A 22,753-nucleotide genomic window follows, 5' to 3' on the forward strand; every position below is an offset into this window, starting at 1 on the left:
TGCTCCTCATGTTAACCCTTTCATTCCCAGGATCATTCTTTTGGACCTCCTCTGGACCCTCTCCAATGCCAGCATGTCCCTTCTCAGATAAAGATCCCAAAACTTCTCGGAATTCTCCAAGTGTAGTCTGACCAATGCCTTATAAAGCTTCAGCAATACATCTCTGTTTTAAAAATTATTCTTCTCTCAAGATGAATGCTGGCATTGCATTTGCCTTCCTTGCCACTGACTCAACCTTTAAATAACACAAACACAAGAAAATCTGCAGGTGCTGGGAATCCAAGGCAAAACACAAAAAATGCTGGAGGAACTTAGCAGGTCAGGCAGCATCTATGGAAATGAATAAACAACATTTCCGGCTGAGACCCTGCACTAGGACTACTGAAGGGTCTTGGCCCGAAATGCCAACTGTTTATTCATTTCCATGGAGGCTGCCTGACCTGCTGAGTTCCTCCAACCTTTTGTGTGTTTAAGTCATCCTGAACAGGGACTCCCAAGTTCTCTTGCACCCCCCGAATTCTGAATTTGTTCTCCACTTAGAAAACAATCTGTGCCTTTATTCCCTTTATCATATAGCGTGGTCGTACACTTCCCTACATTGCATTCCATTTTTTTCACTTCTCTGCCTATTCTCCTGATCTAAGTCCTTCTGCAGACTCCCTGCTTCCTCAACACTAACATTGTACGACTTTATAAGTATGACTTGTCTGACTTCTTCTGTCTTGCACTGTCCTGCTACCACAAAACAAATTTCACGACGTATGATAGCAATAATAAATCTGATTCTGGGGAAGTAAAGAAAGGATTGGGTCCTCTCGAGTGCAAAAAGATATGTGGTTGTAGTATCCCATTGAACTGTAAAAAATAACTTGTTGAATGCAGACCCAGCTAGAGTGAAAGGTGAGGATGAAGGGAGCCCGGTATTTTCTCTGTCGGTAGAAAGTTGAGCGCAGAGATGGAAGAGGTTAGTACTGTGGTCGAGTGGCTTAAAAGAAAGATCTCCGAGATATCTGAATGGAAAGTGGTTTATATTACAATGACGCAAATTTATTTTACTCTTTCGCTAACTGGCTCAGCCCCTGCAGGTGACGGGCGAGGAGTTTAAAGCTTGCCCCAGGATGGAGCGTTTGCCCCGGAAGTGTTCCTCTTGCTCTGTTCCACGTGCGGTGTGTTGCTGGCGGCGGCCTGACGGGTGCCGTCTCATCTGTCCCGGCTCTCCGCGGCCCGCTGACAACATGGGAGACATGGCCTTTCAGCTGGCGGCCCTTCCTCTCATTGCCAAGTTGAACGAGAGGAGCCGCAGCGAGCTGAACAAGTACTTGGCCAAGCAGGTGATTTGGTGGCGAGTTCTGTCCGGGACTCGTATCCCAGGCAGGGTTAGGGAGAACTTTGTCCGGGTGCCTAGTGGGATAGGGATAAGGACTGGGGGAAATTGCCTGGCATAAATACATTGTTATTGCACTTGATTTGGTTTGGACAAATCTGTTCGCAAACTGCTTATGTATAGAGGCTGTGGATTTAACATGAACGCAATTAACTCCTGCCTCTGTTGAACAGAAGTCCTATAATGAGGGTGCTAGAGTTGGGAACCGGTGATCAGTGTTCTGAATAGCATGAGTTAACTGATTCAGTTTCAGGAGTTGCCAATGTTATTTGAAATCAACATATATGCGTAACGTATTTTGCTCTCAGAAAACCAAGTTGTGAAGTTCTTGGTCCTCCAAAATATTCCGCATGGAATTTAAACTGGAGGTGATGGAGAGTGAATTTTAAGGATATTTTTGAAGAAGAGCTGTCTTAAATTTAATTGGGTTTGATTGTGTGACTATGGTAGAATGAAGAATATTCCATGCTTTAATTAAAAGTTCCATATGAAATATAAAATATGCATTTGTCGTGTCAAAACAAAATAAAAACTCATTCAGTGGGCAAGGAAGCAGCTGTAGAAAGAGAAATAGTTTTTGGGTTGAAAACCATCAGAAGTGTGAAAGTGTTTAAAAATGTAATTTCAGATTGCTAAAAGTGACATTCTACGTGTGCCAGCGTTTCCCGTTTTTATTTCAAATTGCCAGCATCTCTAGGTTTTAGGTTTTGTTTTCAATTATTTGATTATGCTGAGAAGTGAGGTTTGTCTGGACTCGAGAGGATTTGTGGTTGTTGCTGGGATAGTCTCTCAACTTTCTTTTACCACCATTGCCCCTGGAAACTGCTGTGTGAGGGGAACTGCAAGAATCTGTTGAATCCTAAGAGTCTCTCAGGTGGTGATGATGGCGTTTAATGCACTAGGAAATGAAAGCATTCTTGGTGTAGAGGGAAGAATAAAGATGCAGTGTGCATTTGTCGTGTCAAATCAAAAGGTCTCTTGCAGCATTTTGCATAACATAAGAAAGCATTGGGAGTAAGCTTGTACAGAAATCTTCCTATGAAAGAGTTCAGAAATCTTGAGTATTCTTTGTATTTAGAAGACAACATCTTGAATTGATGAGGCATTATAATCAAAGCTCTGAAATAATCTAAAAATCATTATAAAACAGTAAGGCCATAAGTAGGCTTTATGTTGTTTTGAAGAAATAATGGAATGCAAATGTCTGTGTTAAGTATTACTGCGGATTTCAAGACAGCAGGTTAACATTGTGAAAGAATGAAAGGTAACAGATCAGCCTGTAGGGTTGTGTTTCAAAAGTTGTCGATTTAGGTATATTAGACAAATGTGTTACTTCAACTGTGTATCTTTTTAGGTTTTGTTCAATATAAAATATGATTACATTCCTAATTGCTATCATGAAAATTTGTTTCCCAATCAGATTTGGAACAAGCAGGATCGGCAGTGTATCCTCAATACTCTGGCTCAGCTGCTGTTGGATAAAGAATGCACGCTGCTGATAGGACGCCATCTCAGGCCTTTGCTGTTGGATCTTCTTGAGCGCAATGTGAAGGCGATCAAAGCACCTGCATTTAACCATGATCTACATGAGAGACTGTGTGTAGCAATGAGCAAGCTCATTGATGTCAGCCCTGATGTCATTTTGTAAGTCGTTCCTCTTACCTTTCTAGTTACTCTGTAAAGATCTGGATCATGTATTAACTTTTAAAGTAAATAATTGCACCGTAGCAAGTGAAGTTACAGAGCTGGAAGATCGGTTAATGAAATGTACTTTTCTCATTTTTAAAAATGTTGATGGACACTTGTTTACCTTTACAGCCTGCTGACCATTCATTTGTATGCTTAGAGTGAGTCCTGGCAAACTATTAACATAAAAGCCTTGGATCTAAAAAGCAAACCTTCCACTTTTTGATGTGGGACAATAGGACAAGCTTGTAATAGTATTTGTATCCTTCATTTGCTAATTGCTTCTGCCAGAACTGAATTCTCTTAACCCTAATTTTATGCTATGATCCTACCATTTACAACCTAGTACTTAACAGGGAGTTGTTTTCATCTTTGGCTGCAAATTTGCTGATTTTTGTAAATTAAGAAAAACTGTCTACCAGTGATTTGGGATGAGATTGTTACAGACCAAACTCAGCAACAAGGAATTTAAATAAAAAAGTGCCATGAGGTTTTGTTTTGGGCTGTTAAATCAAAGTATAGCTTATTGTCATATACATAAGTGTGTGTGTGTGTGTGTGTGTGCGTGTATAAAAATAAAATATGTGCGCGCGCTTAGGAACAGCAAAATGCATATGCTGCTTTCTGTCTGGATACCTTTGGGCAAAGTTGGGGAGGTTTAGTAACTTCTGAAATTAATTTCTCTTCTGAAGGTTTGCTCTGAGGTATTTCAAGGATTCTCCCCCAGTATTTCAGAGATTGTTTCTGGAGAGTTCAGATTCAAATACAGTCCGATATGGTCGGAAGCGAATGAAACTCCGAGACCTCATGAGTGCAGCGTGCAAATTCTTGAAGGAAAACTGGATAATATTCAGTGAGTTATGGGACTGGAGTGTCTGCCTTCCACTGCTGGGAAGCCATGATACCGTAGTCCGTTGGTATGTAAAAAGTTCCAGATATTTGGGTTCAAATGTTGGTATTTAAATCCTTACCTAAGCAAATGGAGTGGGGGGGGGGGGGGGGGGATGGGAAATGTCTTTGACATGTATTTTGATTATTTTTATGAATATAAAGAGAAGACTAGTTTTTCTGGCAGGTCAGACAATAAAATGGAACAGAGAACTCACATTTCAGATTGATAGAGTCTGACATTAATTTTTTTTCCTCAATGCATCTTCCCTAATTTACTTAGCATTTTGTTTATTTTACTTTTTTTCTCTAATTTCTCCAATGTTTTCAAAATATTGTAACTTGATCTGTATTGTGTTAAAATAATTGATACTTTGCTAAAAAGGATTGCACAAGCAAAAAAAAAAGTGGATGAAATCACAAACGAGAAAATCTCCATATACTGGAAATCCAGGCAACACACACAAAATGCTGGAAGAACTCAGCAGGTCAGGCAGCATCTATGGAAAAGAGTACAGTTGACGTTTCAGGCCAAACAGGACTGGAGAAAAATAGATAAGTAGATTTAAAAGGGGAGGGGAGAGAGAAGCACAAGGTGATAGGTGAGACCTGAGGGAGGAGGAGTGGGCAGCCAAGGAGATGAGGTGAGAGAGGGAAAACGGGATGGGGAATGGTGAGGGGAGAGGGGTATTACCAGAAGTTTGAGAAATAATTTTTCATGCCATCAGTATGGAGGCTACCTAGACAAAATATATGATATTTTTCCAGCCTGAGTGTGGCCTTATCGTGACAGTAGAGAAGGCCATAGAGTGACATATCCGAATGGGAAGTGGAATTAAAATGGGTGGCCATCATCTCCCTCTGGTGCTCCTACCCCCTTTTATTCCATGGCCTTCTGTTCTCTCCTGTTGGACCCCCCCCCCCCACCCCCTTCTCCAGACCTGTGTATCGCAATCAACTTCCCAGCTCCTTACTTCACCTCTCTCCCTCCAGGTTTCACCTATCACCTTGTGCTTCTCCCTCCCCTTCCCCCTCCTTTTAAAATCTTCTCCTCATCTTTTTTTCTCCAGTCCTGCCGGAGGGTCTCAGCCTGAAATGTTGACTGTAATTTTTTCCATAGCTGTTGCCTGGCCTTCTGAGTGCCAGCATATTGTGTGTGTTGCAAAAATAGTGGATGGTTTTATTTGGAAAGGTGGCTATTTCCTAGCACAGTCCTTTATTGTATAAGAGGTGATGCACTTGTTTAACATCCTTGACATAAACATCCCAAAGTACTTCAAGACCTGCCAAAACAATATAATTTACTAGTTTCTACGCTTGCTCTTTTTTTTTTTTGATTAATGGTAACCTTCTAAACTAAAATTCTTTCTGGTTCTCTCATCAAGAGCAGCCATCTGAAATTTTGATTGAGCTACAGAGGAGGTTTACAGAGAAAAGGAGGGGAACATATTTGAAACTAAATTATTTTCTGTTTTGCCAAGACAATCTGATCTCTCTGGCTTGTATGACCTATGTTTTGCTTCCTCATCTTTCAGGTACACAGCTAGATGTCTTGCAGTTGTAACAAATATGAGTGATGAACAAAAGAACCACTTCTTCAAGAAAATTCTCACTACAGAAGAACTGACAAATTTTAGGCTACAGTAAGTTAATCTCTTCACTGTTAAATCAAAAGATGATGGGGAAGCTGGAAAAACTCCACAGGTCAGGCTGCATCTCTGGAGAAAGAAGCAGTTAATGTATCGGGACCACGACCTTTCATCGCAGTATTTCAGCATTTTCAATTTTCTTTTCATGTTTTTGTTTTTTTCTTACATTTTTTTTATTTGAGGATGGTTTTATTTAACTGCTGAATGGCTTTCAAATGTTTGCACAAACTCCATTCTTTTACAAACTTAAATACTTAATTTTTGGCAGACGTCATTCAAAAGCTTATTTTTGAACATGCTTATTTTATGTGTGTTTACTTTTTTGAGTGAAGTTGTAAATCTGTTGCTTGTAACTTTTATAATTGTTGAGCATTGCTACATTTGTGTTCTTTATGCCATAAGATATACAAATGAGAAATACACATACAAAATGCTGGAGTAAATCAGCCGCTCAGGCAGCATCTTTAGAAAGGAATAAGCAGTTGACATTTTGGGCTGAGAACCCTTCATCAGGACTCCCCAGTCCTGATGAAATGTTTTAACCTGAAATGTCAACTGTTAATGACTAAGGTAAAGTAAAAAGCTATGTATGTTGCAGATGACTGCTATGTTATCTTTGAAAGATAACTGGAATTTGTGCAAATATCAGTGAAAAGTTTTTGGCAGTCTCTAGAAGTTTTGATCTTTATAAGTGACAGAAATATGTCATTTTAGTTGAGTGATTTGAGGTTTTGGACAAAAAATGCAGTCATCCAATTCAGTTTAATTTAGACAACTATATTTAACAGCGTTGGTGATCAGCAAAAGTTGTTTATCTATAATGCTATATTTAATAAAATTTGTGTGTTGTCTTGAAAGCAAAGGTTCGGGTCATTGGTACCTACTCTTTGAACAAGTGCGCAACTCTCCTAGTGATGCTAATCTCTCATTTCTTGATATTTGATGCAGTTTGCTTGTTCAAGTGAGGAAGAGGGGATGTTTAATATTGATATTAAACTAAGGTACATGGGGCAATGCCTTTGGTCAGTGAAGAATATTAAAACTAAAGCATTTAAAATCACTAGTGCAATAACTTGCTGAAGTTTACTGTTCTGTTTTCCTGAAAATGTTGATGCTGATGTGTAAACTCCAATTGATCATTTACTTTGGTTTTTGGGAAAGTGTGAGGGGAGCCAGTAGATGTCAATTGTAATGGACAGTTATGGAGAAAGCTACAATGCTGTACTTAAACTGGAAGTTCCTTCATTATACATTGGACAATTATAATTTGTTTTTCCTGTTTAATTTGTGCTTTAGCAAAATGAATATCAATTTAAAAAAAAATAGAAATTTACAAATTTGACTTGGTTGGATGGTTTAGTTCTGCACATGAATTTTGTCAAGGTATTTTTTGTCAAGGCTTTACATGTGTTGATGGTTTACCCCAATTTATGATGAGCAGCCTACTGATAATATAAAATGAGTGATTTTTTTTTTGCATCTTTGTTTCACAGGCTATTGGAAGATGAACTGTTGTTTAATGTTGAGAAGGCGTTGGTTCTGGCAAATGTAAAGACTGGTTTGTGGCAGAAAGAGAAACAACAAAAATATACCCAGGGACAAATACTGTCTGGAGATCTGTCTGAGAATGTTGTTGCAGTATGTGGAGTTGTAGTACCACGGAACCAGCCCGCCCAAAAAGGCCAAGTAGTATGTTGAATTTGTTATTTATTTATAGTTTTATGAATGTGAAATACATTGAGAGAGTTTATTTTGGTGTTAAATTACCAGGATTGTAAGAAATGTCAAGAAAATTAATGAATATTTGTGGCAATCAGCACTACAATCTTAAAAAGGAATCCTTCAGATTTGTAGTTAACATACATTTTATCACCAAACCTGAAGCGTACAATGACTAACAGATGAATAAGATTCAAAGTTAAGCCTTCTGGTTTTGTAAACTCCTTTTCTATTGTCTTATGTTTTCTCATTTAGTCTAGTTCCTTGGTATTTTGGTATCATGTTGAAGGGGCTATTTTTATTTGTTTTGCCTTAATTATGCTCTTCAGATGGTGATTTAAGCACTAAAATTGTCCCAGTTAATCTGACTTGTGTTCTGTCTAACACTGCGGTAGATGTTATCACATAGTAATTATTAAGCCATTTGTTCCTTTATACCAAATTGATCTTATTTCTTGATGCTCTGAGCATTTGTGTACACCAGTTCTAGACTTGCTGTATTTTCCTCTACTGTCTGAATTTAAACACCCTACGTACTCATCTTCTCTCTGTCGAGCATTCTTCAACTATCTCACCTTTGACTTAGTCAGTCTTGATGGAAATATCAGCTGTATATAGGTTATCCCCCAGCTTATAAACTCCTGGCATGTATATAGCCTGTATGCACAAATGAGCAGTAGGGATTTGTTGCCCTTTGCTGTCTTTGAACATTTCTGACTTGCAAACTTTTCGGGTTCTAGGAAGAACCTGCAGATTTTGTAATGACTTCTTTGTGAATAATAAGTGACTTGACCTGGTTGTATGCAAATTAATGTGGCTGACTCATATCCACCTATCTGCAAGTGCTTGGACTTGAGTTGGATGAATATTTTATAGTTATTAAATTACCGAATAAATGTTCTTGTTAGTTAATATCATGCAGCTAACTATTGACCTCTTGGTTTTCTGCAGATCGCACTGTCAGTCCTTGATGCAACAGAATATCTTTCTAATCCCTTTGTAGCTCAACATCTTACAAGCAACATTTTGTTTTTCCCCTCTCCTCTCCAGTGCATCCATAGGTCTCTTGTGTTAGTGGCTTCAACCTATGGCTATCTACAGAACCTGGCTATGGCAGTCCTGTCCCAGAATGCTGTGTTGCTGGAAGGACCAATTGGCTGTGGTAAAACTGCTTTAGTAGAATATTTAGCAGCAGTAACGGGCCGACAGAAGGCTCCTGACTTCTTGAAAGTTCAGCTTGGAGACCAGACTGATAGTAAGGTATGTCTGTTTTTGTGCAAAGTCAATGTTGATGTTTTCTTTCTTGTTCTAGCTTTGTTGATCTTGGCCTGGTCCCCTTAAAGTCTACAATTAGTCAATTGTTAAGGTTTTTAACTTCTACTTGGTTCTGAAGGGTAAATCATGAGTTGAATCTTGTGTTGTAATTCAGCAGAAGACTATAACAGTCACTAGATTATTAGCAATTGTAAACTTGACCTACGTAAAATTCTGTCTCACATCTTCACTGCCCTTGTGTAAATGGAGCTCAGCGCAACAATAATTTTTACTGATAATATGCCTTTCTCTCTTACTGGCTTTTGCTTTTTAGTTGTGCTTGTGGAAGCCAGGTCTATGCTTCCTCTTTTGTATCTTTGGCCTATGGATATCAAATGTAGATCAATTATTTCAAAGTGGCTTGTTGAAGATGCAGAAAAATGGGTGTGTATAACTGGTAGATTTGAAAACACTTAGTACATTTAATGACTGTTCCCAGAGATATAAAATTGCATGTTTTAATGACTAATTGAATTAGTTATGTTTCAAACTGCTACTTCTATTTCAGATGTTACTAGGAATGTATCGCTGTGCTGATGTTCCAGGGGAGTTTGTTTGGCAGCCTGGATCACTGACTCAAGCTGTGATGAATGGATATTGGATTCTCTTGGAAGACATTGACTATGCACCTTTAGATGTTGTAAGTATTACTTCAATATTATGCCTCTTAGGATGAAGTTTTGGTTCCAGTAATAAGTGGGTCTTTACTAAATTAGGTTTTTACACTGACATTCTTTTGTCCTTTGGGTGTTTATGGGGTTTGGGTGAATTGCTTTGTAGCTACTGCGGTCCTTCAAGCTTGCCAACAGATGCAACTAAATGTTATAACTTCCTCTGTACGCTTTTCATCATAATAAAAACATTTATATAAAAATTAATTGAAATGATGTAACTGGTTATTATTTAGCTGTTCATTTATGGGTATATTACTGACTATATTTAATTCTTTCGACATTGCAGATATCTGTGCTGATACCTTTGCTGGAGACAGGAGAGCTTTTAATTCCTGGACATGGTGATTGTATAAAAGCAGCTCCTGGTTTTCAGTTTTTTGCAACAAGAAGGTCAGGCATCAAAACCAGTATAATATGTATTTTAGACTTGATCATCTTTCTTTTGCAGGACATTGGTTCTGATTATTGGAGGAAATTTTCCTGTTTTTTTTAATTGTTGCTCAGTGTTCCACAAAATGAGAACTGTTCAGCTGCCTGCAATACCAGTGTAGTTTATTTAGAGATACAGTGTGGAATAAGCCATTCCGGCCCTTTTGAGCCTCGCTGCCTAGCAAACCACAGCAGCTCCTGTGTTAACCCTAGCCAATCGATGAGACAAATTATAGTGACCAATTAACCTACTAACCAGTTATGCCTTTTGATTGTGGGAGGAAACCGGATCACCTGGTGGAAATCCACGCTTTCCACTGGGAGGACATACAAAATCCTTACAGAGGACGCTGGAATTGAACTTTGAACTCCCTCGCACCGAGATGTAATAGCATTGGGCTAACCGTTAAGCTGCTGTGGCACCTCAGTTTCTGGAGGAGATCAACTTTCTTCTGCCCACTGCTTAAAATAACCAGTTAACAAAACAACAAGCACAACTTTGGAATGTGGTAGGAAATAGGAATGCACCATATGGTCACTAGGGGAAAATGTAAATAAACCTGAGGAGAGAACCAATTAGATTATTTCCAGGCACTAAATTGAAAAGTTACTCCCATATAATTAGTAGCAGCCAACCATACATTCTTATGAGTACTATGTCTGAGAGTTAAAATAAAATTGTTCATACTTTTTTGCATAATAATTGGGAAGGTTTATATTTATATATTTTTGTTAATGCTCCTTCTCCATACTTAAATTATTAAGCAGTTGTTCCCAGAATTGCTTTTTATTTAATATTTTAGTCTCATATTTCCACGTTTCCTTAGATGTAAGAGGCTAATTGGTCAGTAAAAGCTCTGCCAGTTCTGAGTAATCCTATTTCCATTAATGGTAAGACTCTTGTCAGCGTGGAGAATCAAAGGGAATTTGGGGTCTGAGTCAATAGGACACTCAAAGCTGCTATGCAGGTTGACTCTGTGGTTAAGAAGGCATACGGTGCATTGGTCTTTGCATCAATTGTGGGATTGAGTTTAAGAGCCGAGAGGTAATGTTGCAACTATATAGGACCCTGGTCAGTCGCCACTTGGAGTACTGTGCTCAATTCTGGTCGCCTACAGGAAGGACGTGGAAACCATAGAAAGGGTGCAGAGGAGGCTTACAAGGATGTTGCCTGGATTGGGGAGCATGCCTTATGAGAATAGGTTGAGTGAACTTGACCTTTTCTCCTTGGAGTGACGGAGGATGAGAGGTGCCCTGATAGAGGTGTACAAGATAATGAGAGGCATTGATCAGAGGCTTAGTGGATCAGTGGATAGTCAGAGGCTTTTCCCCAGGGCTGAAGTGGCTGGCACGAGAGGGCATAGTTTTATGGTGCTTGGAAGTAGGTACAGAGGAGATGTCACGGGTAGGTTTTTTATGCAGAAAGTGGTGAGTGCGTGGAATGGGCTGCCGGCGGCGCTAGTGGAGGCAGAAACAATAGGGTCTTTTAAGAGATTCCTGGATGGCTACATGGACCTTAGAAAAATAGAGGGCTATAGGTAAAACCTAGGTAGTTCTAAGGTAGGGACATGTTGGGCACAGCTTTGTGGGCCAAAGGTCCTGCATTGTGCTGTAGGTTTTCTATGTTTCTATGTTTTCTATTTCCCTATAATCTGTGGTCTTGCATGCTCATTAACAATCACTGTTTCTCTTGCCCACTGCTTAAAGTAACCAACAAAACAATCGGCACAACTTTGGAATGTGATAGGAAACAAGATCGCACCATGGGGTCACTGGGAGAAAATGCAAACTGTACCAGAGGACAGAATCAAGCAGAGGGTGTTGGAACTCTGCTAGTTTTAAGCAGTATCTTTGTTGCCTTAAATATGTTTTAACATCTTCCTCACTGCCATTAGGAAGGCTTGAATTCAAACTTTTTGCAAGATGACTTGATAAATGTATTCTTTCATTGTTTGAATCTCACCAAGAAGTATGATGAGAGTGTTCTATGGCTTTTGAGTTTTGGGGCAGGGGGATGTGGGTGAGGAGGGGAGCTGTCTAGTATCCATTATTTGCAGTAAGCTCTCAAAATATTCTAGCAGAATTTTAGCAATTTCATAAATACTTTGGATGTGCTTGTTTAAAATCTATCCATCAATATGTGTGAATAAACAAAATTGTGGAAACTTGAACTATTTGTCTTTCAGTACCTACATTTTTCCGTTTGTTCTCCTTTTAGGGTGTTCAGTAGCAATGTGGGTTGGTATAGACAACAAAACACTCATGCAACTTTGTTGGACAAACTATGGACTAAAATCAAATTGGATAATATGAACAGAGCAGAATTAAAAGAGGTGGGTTTATTATACTTTGTTAACTTTCTTTGGTTTACTAATTTGATTCCATTGCAGCTTTCGTCTCGTTTCAGAAAGAATGTTCTGATATAACTGGAGCAGATAATAGATCTTCAAAGTAATTTCACAAAGTGGTCAAAAAAGCCATGTCAAATATAATTCTCAAATGGATCCTTGAGTACTCTTGCATGTTTGCAGTATGTCTGTGATTACCATGATACACAAATGAGATGGCATGCATTCTTGTCAGACTTCTAATTACTGTAATCAGCAGGCCAGTGGTAGTTAGCAGATGTTTGAAGGTATGAAACTTGCCAGCCTTATAAGTCTTTGAGACTTTATCTTGGGATCTTTAAAAAGCTGACCAATTTGTTGGAATTGCCTGAAGAAAGAGCAAGTGCTGTTAATGACGGAGATATGTAGTATTTACAGCATGGTAGTCCAGTCCATCATAGGAAAAGTCCTCCCCACCATCGAGCGCATCTACAAGGAGCGCTGCCACAAGAAAGCAGCCTCCATCAACAAGGACCTGCACCATCCAGACTATGCTCTTTGCACTTCTACCATCGGGAAGGAGGTACAGGAATCTTGGGTCCCACACCACCAGGTTCAGGAATAGTTATTCTCCTTCAACCATCAGGCTCCTGAACTAGTATGAATAGCTTCACTCATCTCAACACTGACTAGATCACTAAACACAGCCTATGGATTCACTTTCAACCACCCTACTGCTCCTGTCTTCAGTATTATTTATCTTTACTTATTATTGTTTATTTTCTTTTCACGGCTTGTCGTCTTTTGCGTATTGGTTGCTTGTCAGTCTTTGCGTATGATTTTTCACTGATTCTTTTATATTTCTGTGTTCTACTGTGAATGCTTGCAAGGAATTACATTTCAGGGTAGTACAGGGATTCTGATTAATTGGGCCTTGGTTTAATCAGGGCATCCACTTATTTGGGACAAATCTTAAAGAACAAAATCTAATTGAGAAAATAGCTGGGATTCACTTTATTTGGGAAATTAGGCCACCTAATTGGTTGCTGAACAGTTTCTAACTAGTGTCAGTCACATGCTTGTGAGCAAACCGACTTTAAATAGCTTCAATTAATGCGTTTGTGTGCAAAAAGTAGCAATTTTTGTTATGACAGTTGGTAAGAAATAAGCATTCAGGCTTAGAGATGCCCGAAACAACTGATAGTGAAATTAAATGATTTCACTATTTTAACAAGTTAGGACCTACAAGGAATTTGAAAATATAGACAATCTTGAATGCTACAATGAAAATGAAGATTTAGAGAATGCAGTACTCAACGGCATTGTAACAAGGTAGTCCATCTATTAGGTGTCTGTGCTGATTTTGTTAATTTGAAAAGAATGCAACACAGATGAATTCCTCCATCGATAAGTATTAGGAACTAATACAGTTTTATGGTATTGCAATAGTATTGGTAGAGTTCTAATTTGTTCTATATTTCATTTGAATACGTAATTCGTTACTCAGACAGTGGTTTGTCTTTTTTTAAAAAACCTTTTTAACCATTTCCATGACACTTTGGCTAATTGGGGTAGATGCTTAATTGGCCAAAATGTACTGGTCCCGATGTTTCCCAGTTAACTAGAATCCACTGTATATGGTGACGTAAATAAACTTTGATAATTAATTTACTTTGAACTTTAGATTTTAGGTAGCTTTTGATAATTATTTTCTGGCATACATTTGAGGTGGAGCAGAAAATAGCTCACGGTATAGCATTGGTTTGAATAGGAAACAGTAGGGATAAATGGGTGTTTTTCTATGCCACAGGGTTTGGTGCTGGAGTCTCAACTTCTTAACAGTTTGACTTTGATTATATGTACTGAAGTTATGGTTGCTAACTTTACTGATGGGATAAAAGTATTTAAAGAAAATAAGCTGTGAAGAGATTTAAATAAAACATACTAATTCCAACAGGAACAAAGATAGTTCTAATTATGGACTGAGTTTAAAAGGCCTTTGTTCAAATCATTTGTATAGGCAGCTTTCAAGCTGAGGTTGAGGTTTAACTTCAGGACTCTCCAAGAAAAATACATGTAAAACAGGAAGGGCACACAATGCTTAATAAAATACAAGGGCCCAGATGAAGGAAAGTGAGAGAGGGGCCAAGATGTTGAAGTGTGTGATTTTTGTGAGACTCATATAGATGTAGGAAGTACTTTGAAAAATTAACAATGTTTATTGCTGGGGACTAAGAGTAGAGAGATTATACTTCACTGAATAGGACTTGGGTGAGACTTTTGGAATAGCATGTCTTTAATAAAGGATTTTAGTGTTGGACATAGTTTGCATAAAATTTTCTAACTTGATACCTAGAATGGATAGATTGTCAACAGGAAAGATTGTACAGGCCAATATTGTATCTGCTGGAATTTGAAAATGTTTGAAATACCTTGATTTTTGAGGGCAGTTGGGAGGGTGGATGAAGAGCAGATGTTTCCTCATGAAGGGAATCTAGAACTAGGAATCATTGCTTAAAAGTAAGAGGTTGTTCATTAAAAATGATGTGTGGTTTGTTCTGAGGGTCCTGAGTGTCTTCCTCAAAGGATGTTGGAATCAGAATCTTTGAATATTCCTGTCAACTATGGGTAAATACCTGATGAGCAGGGGATTTAAAGGCTTCTGTGGGTTGATAGGGACAAGGAGTTGAGGGCCTAGTCATATCAGCCATGATCAGACTGGCTGAGTAGTCTAATGCTCCTATTAGTCTTTCCACATGGAAACGTGCCCTTCGGTCCAGCTGGTGCATGCAATCCAAAATGCCAATCTAAGCTAGTCTCATTTGCATAAGTTTGGCCCATATCCCTCTAAAATTTTCCTTAAAATGTTCCTGTCCAAGAGCATTTCTGAATGTTTTTAATCTGTATGTACTGTACAGGAAACACTCACCTTGGTGTGTCTGTTGTTTACTAAAGGCAAAGATGCTACGATTCTCATTGTCCACCTCCTTTTGTTCTCCTGCTATGCTTTCTTTAATCTTTGTTTAAGGTGAAATTCTTGCTCGTGCTGAAGTTTATTCTTTGTGCATAGCCAATTTAAAAAAATCTTTTCCTGTTTTGTTGACACTTCAGAATTAATGATCTCTTGACTGATTCCTGACCTGAGGAAAACTGTCTTTCTGAATCACCCACTTTATATCATATTGACTGTTTCTGCTCTGCACTTTGCTTCTTCCTTGCAGTCGTTCACAATTTCTCTAAGTCCATATTTTCATGATTTTCCAGCCAACTTGATTTGTAATTCTTCATGCTTCTTGCCAGTTGCTTGCTGCATGATTTTGATTTGTATATCAATTTTATTGTTTCTTTTCCATCTGGATATTGATGTATATCATCTGGCTTAACGACTATTTGCACCCTCATTTTCAGGAAACAACATTTTGAACAGCTAGTTCTTGTTTCCACTCATTGTATCTTTCAATTTAATGCATACTCGTTTTCCTTCATCTAAGTTTTTGTGTTGTATGAAATATCAGATGTGTGTTCCTTCAGTTCATGTATTTTTGAAGTTGGTGTCTTAAATTAATTGACAATTTCAACCTCCGCCTATACAAATGGCTTGAGCAATGCCTTCTTAATCTGAGACATCATGATGAATAGTCTTTCTTCCTGTTTAAAATTTAGTGTGTTGTTCTTAAGTCTACTGTGCATGTTACAGAATGCATAACTGTTGCTTGAGCACTGGCTGCAGCTGATGTGGAATGTACATAGCTGAGATAGTGTCTTAACCATTCTAATGCAAGATCGTTCTGCTAGATATCAGGTAATGAAAATATCAAATATATTGACTCTTTCATTTTGTAGGTGTTAGTAAACCGATATTCAAGCCTAGAAATTGTGATTGACCGGCTTTTGGACATATACTGCCAACTAACTGGCAAGAAGCATCAAGAATTACAAATCAAGCCAGCTGGAAATCATGAAAATATGGATTTGGATGATTGTGAAGCAAAAGTTGAAGAAAAAGACTTGTGCCTTGAAGGAAGGGGATTATCTTTAAGGTTTGCAACTATTTAAAAACAATAGAAGAGCCTTGATGCTCTGTTCTTAGAGGACAATATTTGCATTGCCACATGCCAGAATTCTTAATGTGCCATTGTTTTGAGACTAATCGTAACCCCTTTAGAGATGCAACTATTTACTATTCCTACTTGCAAAGGGATGTCTAATGCTGAACAAAGTTTGGGTCAATTCACATATAAAATCCAAACATCAGTGTATTTCTGTGTAATTGTTGGGCAGGTGATTCAAGAATGTGTTTAAAACCAACTCGGGGTAACTATTACATATATAATGTTATTATAGTCCATGGATTTAAATTGCCCTGGAGTTTATTTTGAGCTATGAAGTATTTTTGATAAGGGATTACTCTTGTACAAAGTACAGTTTTTATTTTCCTAAATTGTATGCTGTCAGTTTTGTAGAATTATTCTTTAAGGAAGTGACTAGAGTTGAATTATTCTACATTATTTTCGACAAAGATTTTGTCACTTCCTTCAGTTTGTCTTTGGTTCATGCTAATATCTGCCTTCACCCTTTGTAATATTTTCCACAAATTACTTGAAGGTCAGTTTCAACTAACCATTTCACCTGGTTTCTTGAGTGACTGAAGATTATTCTTTTTTTCTCTTTTGGCATAGGTAAGGAGAGGAGGTTGATGGGAGAGAGAGTTGTGGGTGGTGATTTGTGCGGAAGTGGAGGCTGCTTGGTCCATTGTTTCTCTTGAGCTATCTAGTCATTCATGGTTCACTGTGTGATAGTTCTACAAATGTTTCAGTAGAAGCTGTTATTCAAATCCTAATTAGTAGTACATCTGTCATCCTATGAGAATGCATTTTGAATTAATATTTTTTTATTTTTCTTCATTTCACTTATTTATTAATATTGTTGGAATGGGCTAGTGGGCAAAATGTTTTGATCAGTGTGAAGTTTCCTGTTGCTTGAATCTTTGATAACCTGAATTAGTAATGCCAACTGCAGGTATTTAAACTAGACATAGTACTAAATCATTTGGCTTTGTGTAGAACTTGGAGCCTTGAAGATTGGGTACAAAAGGACTAACTGTATGATGCATTATAATTTATTGATTACTTTGAGAATATTTTGAATATATCATAAGATATCTGCATCCTCACATCACTTCTCTGGATGCTTAACTTGTATAAAATAAGACATCACAATATTTAATGCTTATGATACTATTTCAATGACTTTTACCATTTGTGTGACATTGCATTTTTAAAAAAAAAATTTATACAGAGATTTGCTGAAATGGTGTGAGAGAATAATTCCTAATTTTGATGGGACATCATCTTCTACTGCCCTCTGCATCTTCCAGGAGGTAAGGGGGAGAGAAATTTGCAAGATACAACTTTGTGAAAGGAACCAAAAAATGAACTTTTAGAAAGGAATATACAAATGTTCACTTTTCTCTAAACGATGACTAGACCTCGCATTTTTATGGTTCCTGATTCTTATCTTTGGCCCTTCATCTTTCTTGCAACACTTTGCCAGTTAACATGCTTGTTGATTTTTTTTTTGTGTTTTATCTTTGTCAGTTTCATGGCATTTACCTTTTCCTTTTTAATCACATCTTCATAAGTTACAGAGAGGGAGTTTTTGGGGGAGCAATTTTGTTTGCAAGTTTTATTTTGATAATATTCTGTAATGCTGCTGGTTATTTAAATAGATTTTTGACAGCCAGTGAACGTGCAGGCAGAGGCTCACTAGCCTGAGTTGACTTGGGGATTTGGTGGTCAGATGGGAGTTAATCTCCCAAGAAAACATTGAAACTGGGACTGCATAACAAAAAAAATCTGGGAATGACTAGTAGAAAATTGGGAATTGCATGGTAATCCCATGAGCAAATAATGGAAATGTCAGGCTGATTAGCTTACAACAATGAAGGAACATGGGTTGAGTTTCGTGAATTTAGAAAAATATCCTTAAGTGGTTGCTTTTTATTTTACAGGCACTTGATTGTTTCACAGCCATGATATCTAAGCATAAGAGCAGGCAGAAAATGGCTGAAATCATTGGAAGCAAACTAAATATTTCAAAAGAAAAGGTAATGTTTTCTTGTTTAGCTTTCTTTCTAATCCTTCACATAGTGCATTAATGTCTGTAGTGCAATGTTAATTCTGTATTACATCATTTATATATTTAAGTGGTAATTAGTTTTTTGGTTAAAAATTCATCCTTGAGATTGGGGTTGATTTTGATTTGAGTAATGCTTACAAAATGCAAATTTACAGAATATTTCTGAGCATAGGACTACACTTGGTGAATATGGATCTTTCGTCATTTTGTATTGGAAACAATATTCTCAATGAGTTCTTATGGGTTCTATTTGGTACTAGTTTGCTTTGAATCTTACTATTCCTTACTGTAACTGGTACTATCTGCTGTGTCAGTGCTGTAAGATGAAAGGATATTCTTCAACAAATGAAGATTGATGTCATTTGCCACCATTTGTGCATTTGATTACTTTGGATATACCCACAGATTATTTTCTATAGAACTCATGAGGCAAATAATTGGCTAGACAGAACTGAATTCAGTTGCAATTTTTTGAATAACAAAAAAATGGTTTATAATCCTCCAATATAATATAAACTGGAAATTATTGCCCACTCAATATGTCTCAAATGCATGTAAAGCTGCGTCTTAACTAAACAATGTTTTTGCCAAATTATAATTTTATTGTATAAAACAATGTAAGATATTTGGGTTTCCTCATCCTTGTACTTTGTCGTTATGGAAGTGCAGCACTTAAACCCTTCGTCTTGGTAATAATTTATTATTTGTTTATAGGCACAATACTTCTGTCAGTTATATAAACCTGCCGTTGAGCTGAATGAGGCTGCAGTGACTGTGGGCCGGGCTGTTCTTCCTCGAAAAAGTAGCGATATCATCCAGTTACAGTTGTAAGTGTTGCAAAAATTTAAACATCACTTTTGGCAATTGCAGCAGAAGTGATTATAAGCTGATTGCAACTCCAGTGAATAAATGTCTTTGGGTTGAACCAGTTCTGGCAAAAGGTCTTCAAACTGAAATATTAACTTTTTCCTCTTTCTATGGATGCTGCTGGACCTGTTTCTCGGCATTTCTTCTTTTTATCATTGCTTTGCAGCAACCTAATAGAGTAATGTAATAATAAATATTCTGGCAATTGCTTTCTAGATTTCACCATGGTTTAAACTGTAATCATTAAATTTTAAGTGTGGCTGTTTATTAACTTGCTCATTTAATCTCTTTCAGTAAAATAAGAATTAGGGATAAGTGTAATGTTGATTTTTCAAATGTTGGGAACTACATGTTCCTATATTTTGTTTAATTGTTAGGGTGGAGATAGACCATTAACCATTCCAAGTCCCTTTTCTCTCCCTTCTACAAATATGTTCCTGTAACCTATTCTCTTTTGTCAGCCGATCAAATCTCCTTTGGTTCTTAGGCCATTCAACTAATACCGAGGGTAATTACAAAATTTAATTAACTTGCACTTTAAAGCATGGGAAGAAAATGGAGTATTTACTAGCGTAAAAAGAAAACTTTGAGCGCCACGTACTTGCTGGGTGTGTTTGACTTTTACGACTTGAGGGTCTGTTCTTAAGCACAGCAGTATTTTCTATATTTTAGCTTCTGAAAGGAAGGTTTCAGCAGAAGAGCAGAAATTAATGGGCTACTTAGCAGCAGAGAGTAGGCTGGAAAGCTTTACTTTCTTAGATCATGCTTTGTTGGACTTCACAGAAGAAAATTATAATGAAGATTGGGAAGGCCTTCATTTTTGTTTAAATTACCTGCTATAAAGCTTGTTCCTCTCCCTGGCCATTTGCATTTTTAACCTCTCCCTATTGAACACTGGGAAGTTTTTAACCATCCTCCTTCATCACAGACTTAATTCTAACCCTAAAAGTATTCATGCATAACCCAACTCAGTTTATTAGCTAAAACCCATGTTCAGGTCGTTTTATAGACTGAACGCTTCAATGCTCTCCTGATTAACTTATTATACACTCAGTCCAAATGTAAGAATTCAGAGCAACAGTAGATCACTTGTGACAACCATTGAATAAATCACAGCTGATCTAATCTCAACATTCCTGTCTGACTGGAGTAACCATTTACCCATTATCAAGAATTCTTATGCATCTACCTTGAAACTATTTGAGCATTCTGCTTACACTATCCTCTGCCAAAGAGTTTAATAACCCTTGGGGAGCATCTGTTTCAATGAAGTCCCACTCACTCTTCAAAATTCCGGAGGATTTAGCCTAGCCTCCACACTCTCAGTCTCTAAAGCAGAAAACAACAGCATTCTTCGTATTCCTTGTTTCTTGCAGTAACTGCACACTTGTCTTCACTGAATTATGATGCATCTACAATCTTTCACCATTTTGGTAATATACTTTTTCTCCCTGCACAAAGGATAGTTTCACATTTTCTGACTTTATTTTCCATTAGCCAGTAGCAGCCATTTGTAGCCTCTTACTTTTCTCATGATGATTCACTCATGGCTTGTGCCATGAGCAAAATGCAGAAACTATAACCTTGATGCCTCCAAACAAATTATTTATGTAGTCATAAAAAGCAGAGGATCAAGCACTGTGTGTTGCACTATTTATCACATCTTGCCAACCAAAGGGAGAAAAATTTTTGCCTGTTGTTTGATTTTAGTTAGCATATCACTATTGCCACCTATAACAAGCTGTAATTTCTGCAGTAACCTGTGTAGCACTTTATCAAATGCTTTCTGTGCAGGGGTGTCAAACTCATTTTAGGTCACGGGCCGGATTGAGCAAAATGTAGCTTCATGCGGGCCGGATCAGTCGGACGCGTGCGAACGCAGCTTTCGTTGCCTCCGTTTTTTCAGCCTGCTCTCATGTGTCTCAGTCTCTGCTATAACTGCAAAGTGTTTCACTTTACAAATTCCATTTCTTATGAAGAAGACTGCCGAGCAAGACTGCCGAATAAACACTAAAAACCCTGAAAACCTAGTACCTGAATAAACTCAGCATTAGCCATATCATATGCCATAGGCGCTTCGATTACTGGGGCCAGCTTTAATAGTAATTAGATATTATAGTAATAGTAATTAGATATTACTAGGATTTGGCCCGCGGGCCTTGAGTTTGACATATATGGTGTACAGTATTTCCACAACTAAAACTAAAAAGAATTAGTCAGACATTACTTCCTTTCACCACTTTGTCCAATCCTCTACTTGTACCATATCCCATACAACCAATATCATTCCATTCACTAACCATAATTAGCTTTTATTCTAGCATTGACTTGTTTAAACTAAATGTCTCCTTGTTTTAAAATCATTAACCTTTCCCCATTTTGTTGTTTCTTCAGCCAGCCTTCATCTCCAATTCAACCATTTTGTGTATTCCCGATTCTTTTTTTTTCTTTTTAGTTTACTATTGATAAAAGTTTTCTTTTTGGCTTTCATGATGTTGAGATTTGCACTTCCCTTCCTCAGAACTTCTGGTGTCCATCCTTATGACCTTTCTCTAAAACCTGTCAGTATCAAATCTGTTTGATGATACTCTTGTGAAGCACCTTTGAGCATTGCACTAGGTTAAAGTTGTTAAGCTGTGTCAATTTCATTTAAGGCAATTTCAACTGTCCTACTGAAAGTAAACAATTTGTTTGCTAACTTGATTATAAATTGTTTCATACTTTCTGAAAATGAGCTATTTAGATGAACATTATAAGATCGTATTGTATCCTTTCCCAAAAAAAGTTTCTCCTGATATCTGGATATTTCTGAAAGCAAAAAAAATTGGATATCTGAAATTTCAAAAAAGTGCTGCAAATCAGCCAAGAGAATTTAATTGGCTCTAATGAGTTATTGAACTGAAACATTAATGTTTTTCCCCTCCACAAAATTGCTGCCTGACTTGAGTATTTTCTCTCCACCAAGACATGCAGTATTATTATCTTAAAGTCTACCAGAGGACTCCAGGGCCAAGGAGCAGTTATAGAGTAGCAAACCATTAAGGTGTTGGAATTGTTTTTGGAGGAGTAGCAATGATTTGTTTATGTGTAGTGTCTTTCAAATGCTAATCAACTACCTTTTTTTTGCTTTACTTGGATTTACAGTTCTGTGAACAGCTGCTTTAATTCTTATCAGTCATGACCGATCTGATCATAAGTCTTTCACCTGAAATATTAATTCTCTGTCACTTGCTACAGACTTAATCTGACCTGCATATTTCCAGCACTTCCTATTTTTATTTTCAAGTTAAGTCAAGTCACTTTATATTGTCATTTCGACCATAACTACTGGTACAATACACAGTAAAATGAGGTGTTTTTCAGGACTATGGTGCTGCATGACACAGTACAAAAACTGCACTGAACTATGTAAAAACAACACAGAAAAAAACTACACTAGACTACAGATCTACCCAAGACTGCATAAAGTGCACAAAACAGTGCAGACATTACAATAAATAATAAGCAAGACAATAGGCAGAGTAGAGGGCAGTAAGTTGGTGTCAGTCCAGGTTCTGGGTATTGAGGAGTCTAATGGCTTGGGGGAAAGAAATTTACATAGTCTGGTTGTGAGAACCTGAATGCTTCGGTGCCTTTTCCCAGATAGCAGGAGGGAGAAGAGTTTGTATGAGGGGTGCG

At 37.6% G+C, this 22,753-nt stretch overlaps 1 protein-coding gene across 1 annotated transcript in view; it reads left to right on the forward strand.

Moving 5' to 3' along the window:
- The first annotated feature begins 1,179 nt into the window (after positions 1-1,179).
- Positions 1,180-22,753, forward strand: part of mdn1 (midasin AAA ATPase 1) — a 156,519-nt gene continuing 134,945 nt past the window's right edge. Inside the window, exons 1-13 of the mRNA XM_073056375.1 lie at positions 1,180-1,331; positions 2,805-3,028; positions 3,763-3,987; positions 5,494-5,601; positions 7,101-7,296; positions 8,377-8,586; positions 9,149-9,280; positions 9,601-9,704; positions 11,962-12,076; positions 15,914-16,110; positions 17,369-17,450; positions 18,081-18,176; positions 18,923-19,035. Coding sequence (XP_072912476.1) covers positions 1,236-1,331; positions 2,805-3,028; positions 3,763-3,987; positions 5,494-5,601; positions 7,101-7,296; positions 8,377-8,586; positions 9,149-9,280; positions 9,601-9,704; positions 11,962-12,076; positions 15,914-16,110; positions 17,369-17,450; positions 18,081-18,176; positions 18,923-19,035 — 1,898 coding nt within the window. The 5' untranslated portion in view covers positions 1,180-1,235. The remainder of the gene's footprint in view (positions 1,332-2,804; positions 3,029-3,762; positions 3,988-5,493; positions 5,602-7,100; positions 7,297-8,376; positions 8,587-9,148; positions 9,281-9,600; positions 9,705-11,961; positions 12,077-15,913; positions 16,111-17,368; positions 17,451-18,080; positions 18,177-18,922; positions 19,036-22,753) is intronic.

Source organism: Hemitrygon akajei, chromosome 9, assembly GCF_048418815.1.
Source record: "Hemitrygon akajei chromosome 9, sHemAka1.3, whole genome shotgun sequence".
NCBI lineage: Eukaryota > Metazoa > Chordata > Chondrichthyes > Myliobatiformes > Dasyatidae > Hemitrygon > Hemitrygon akajei.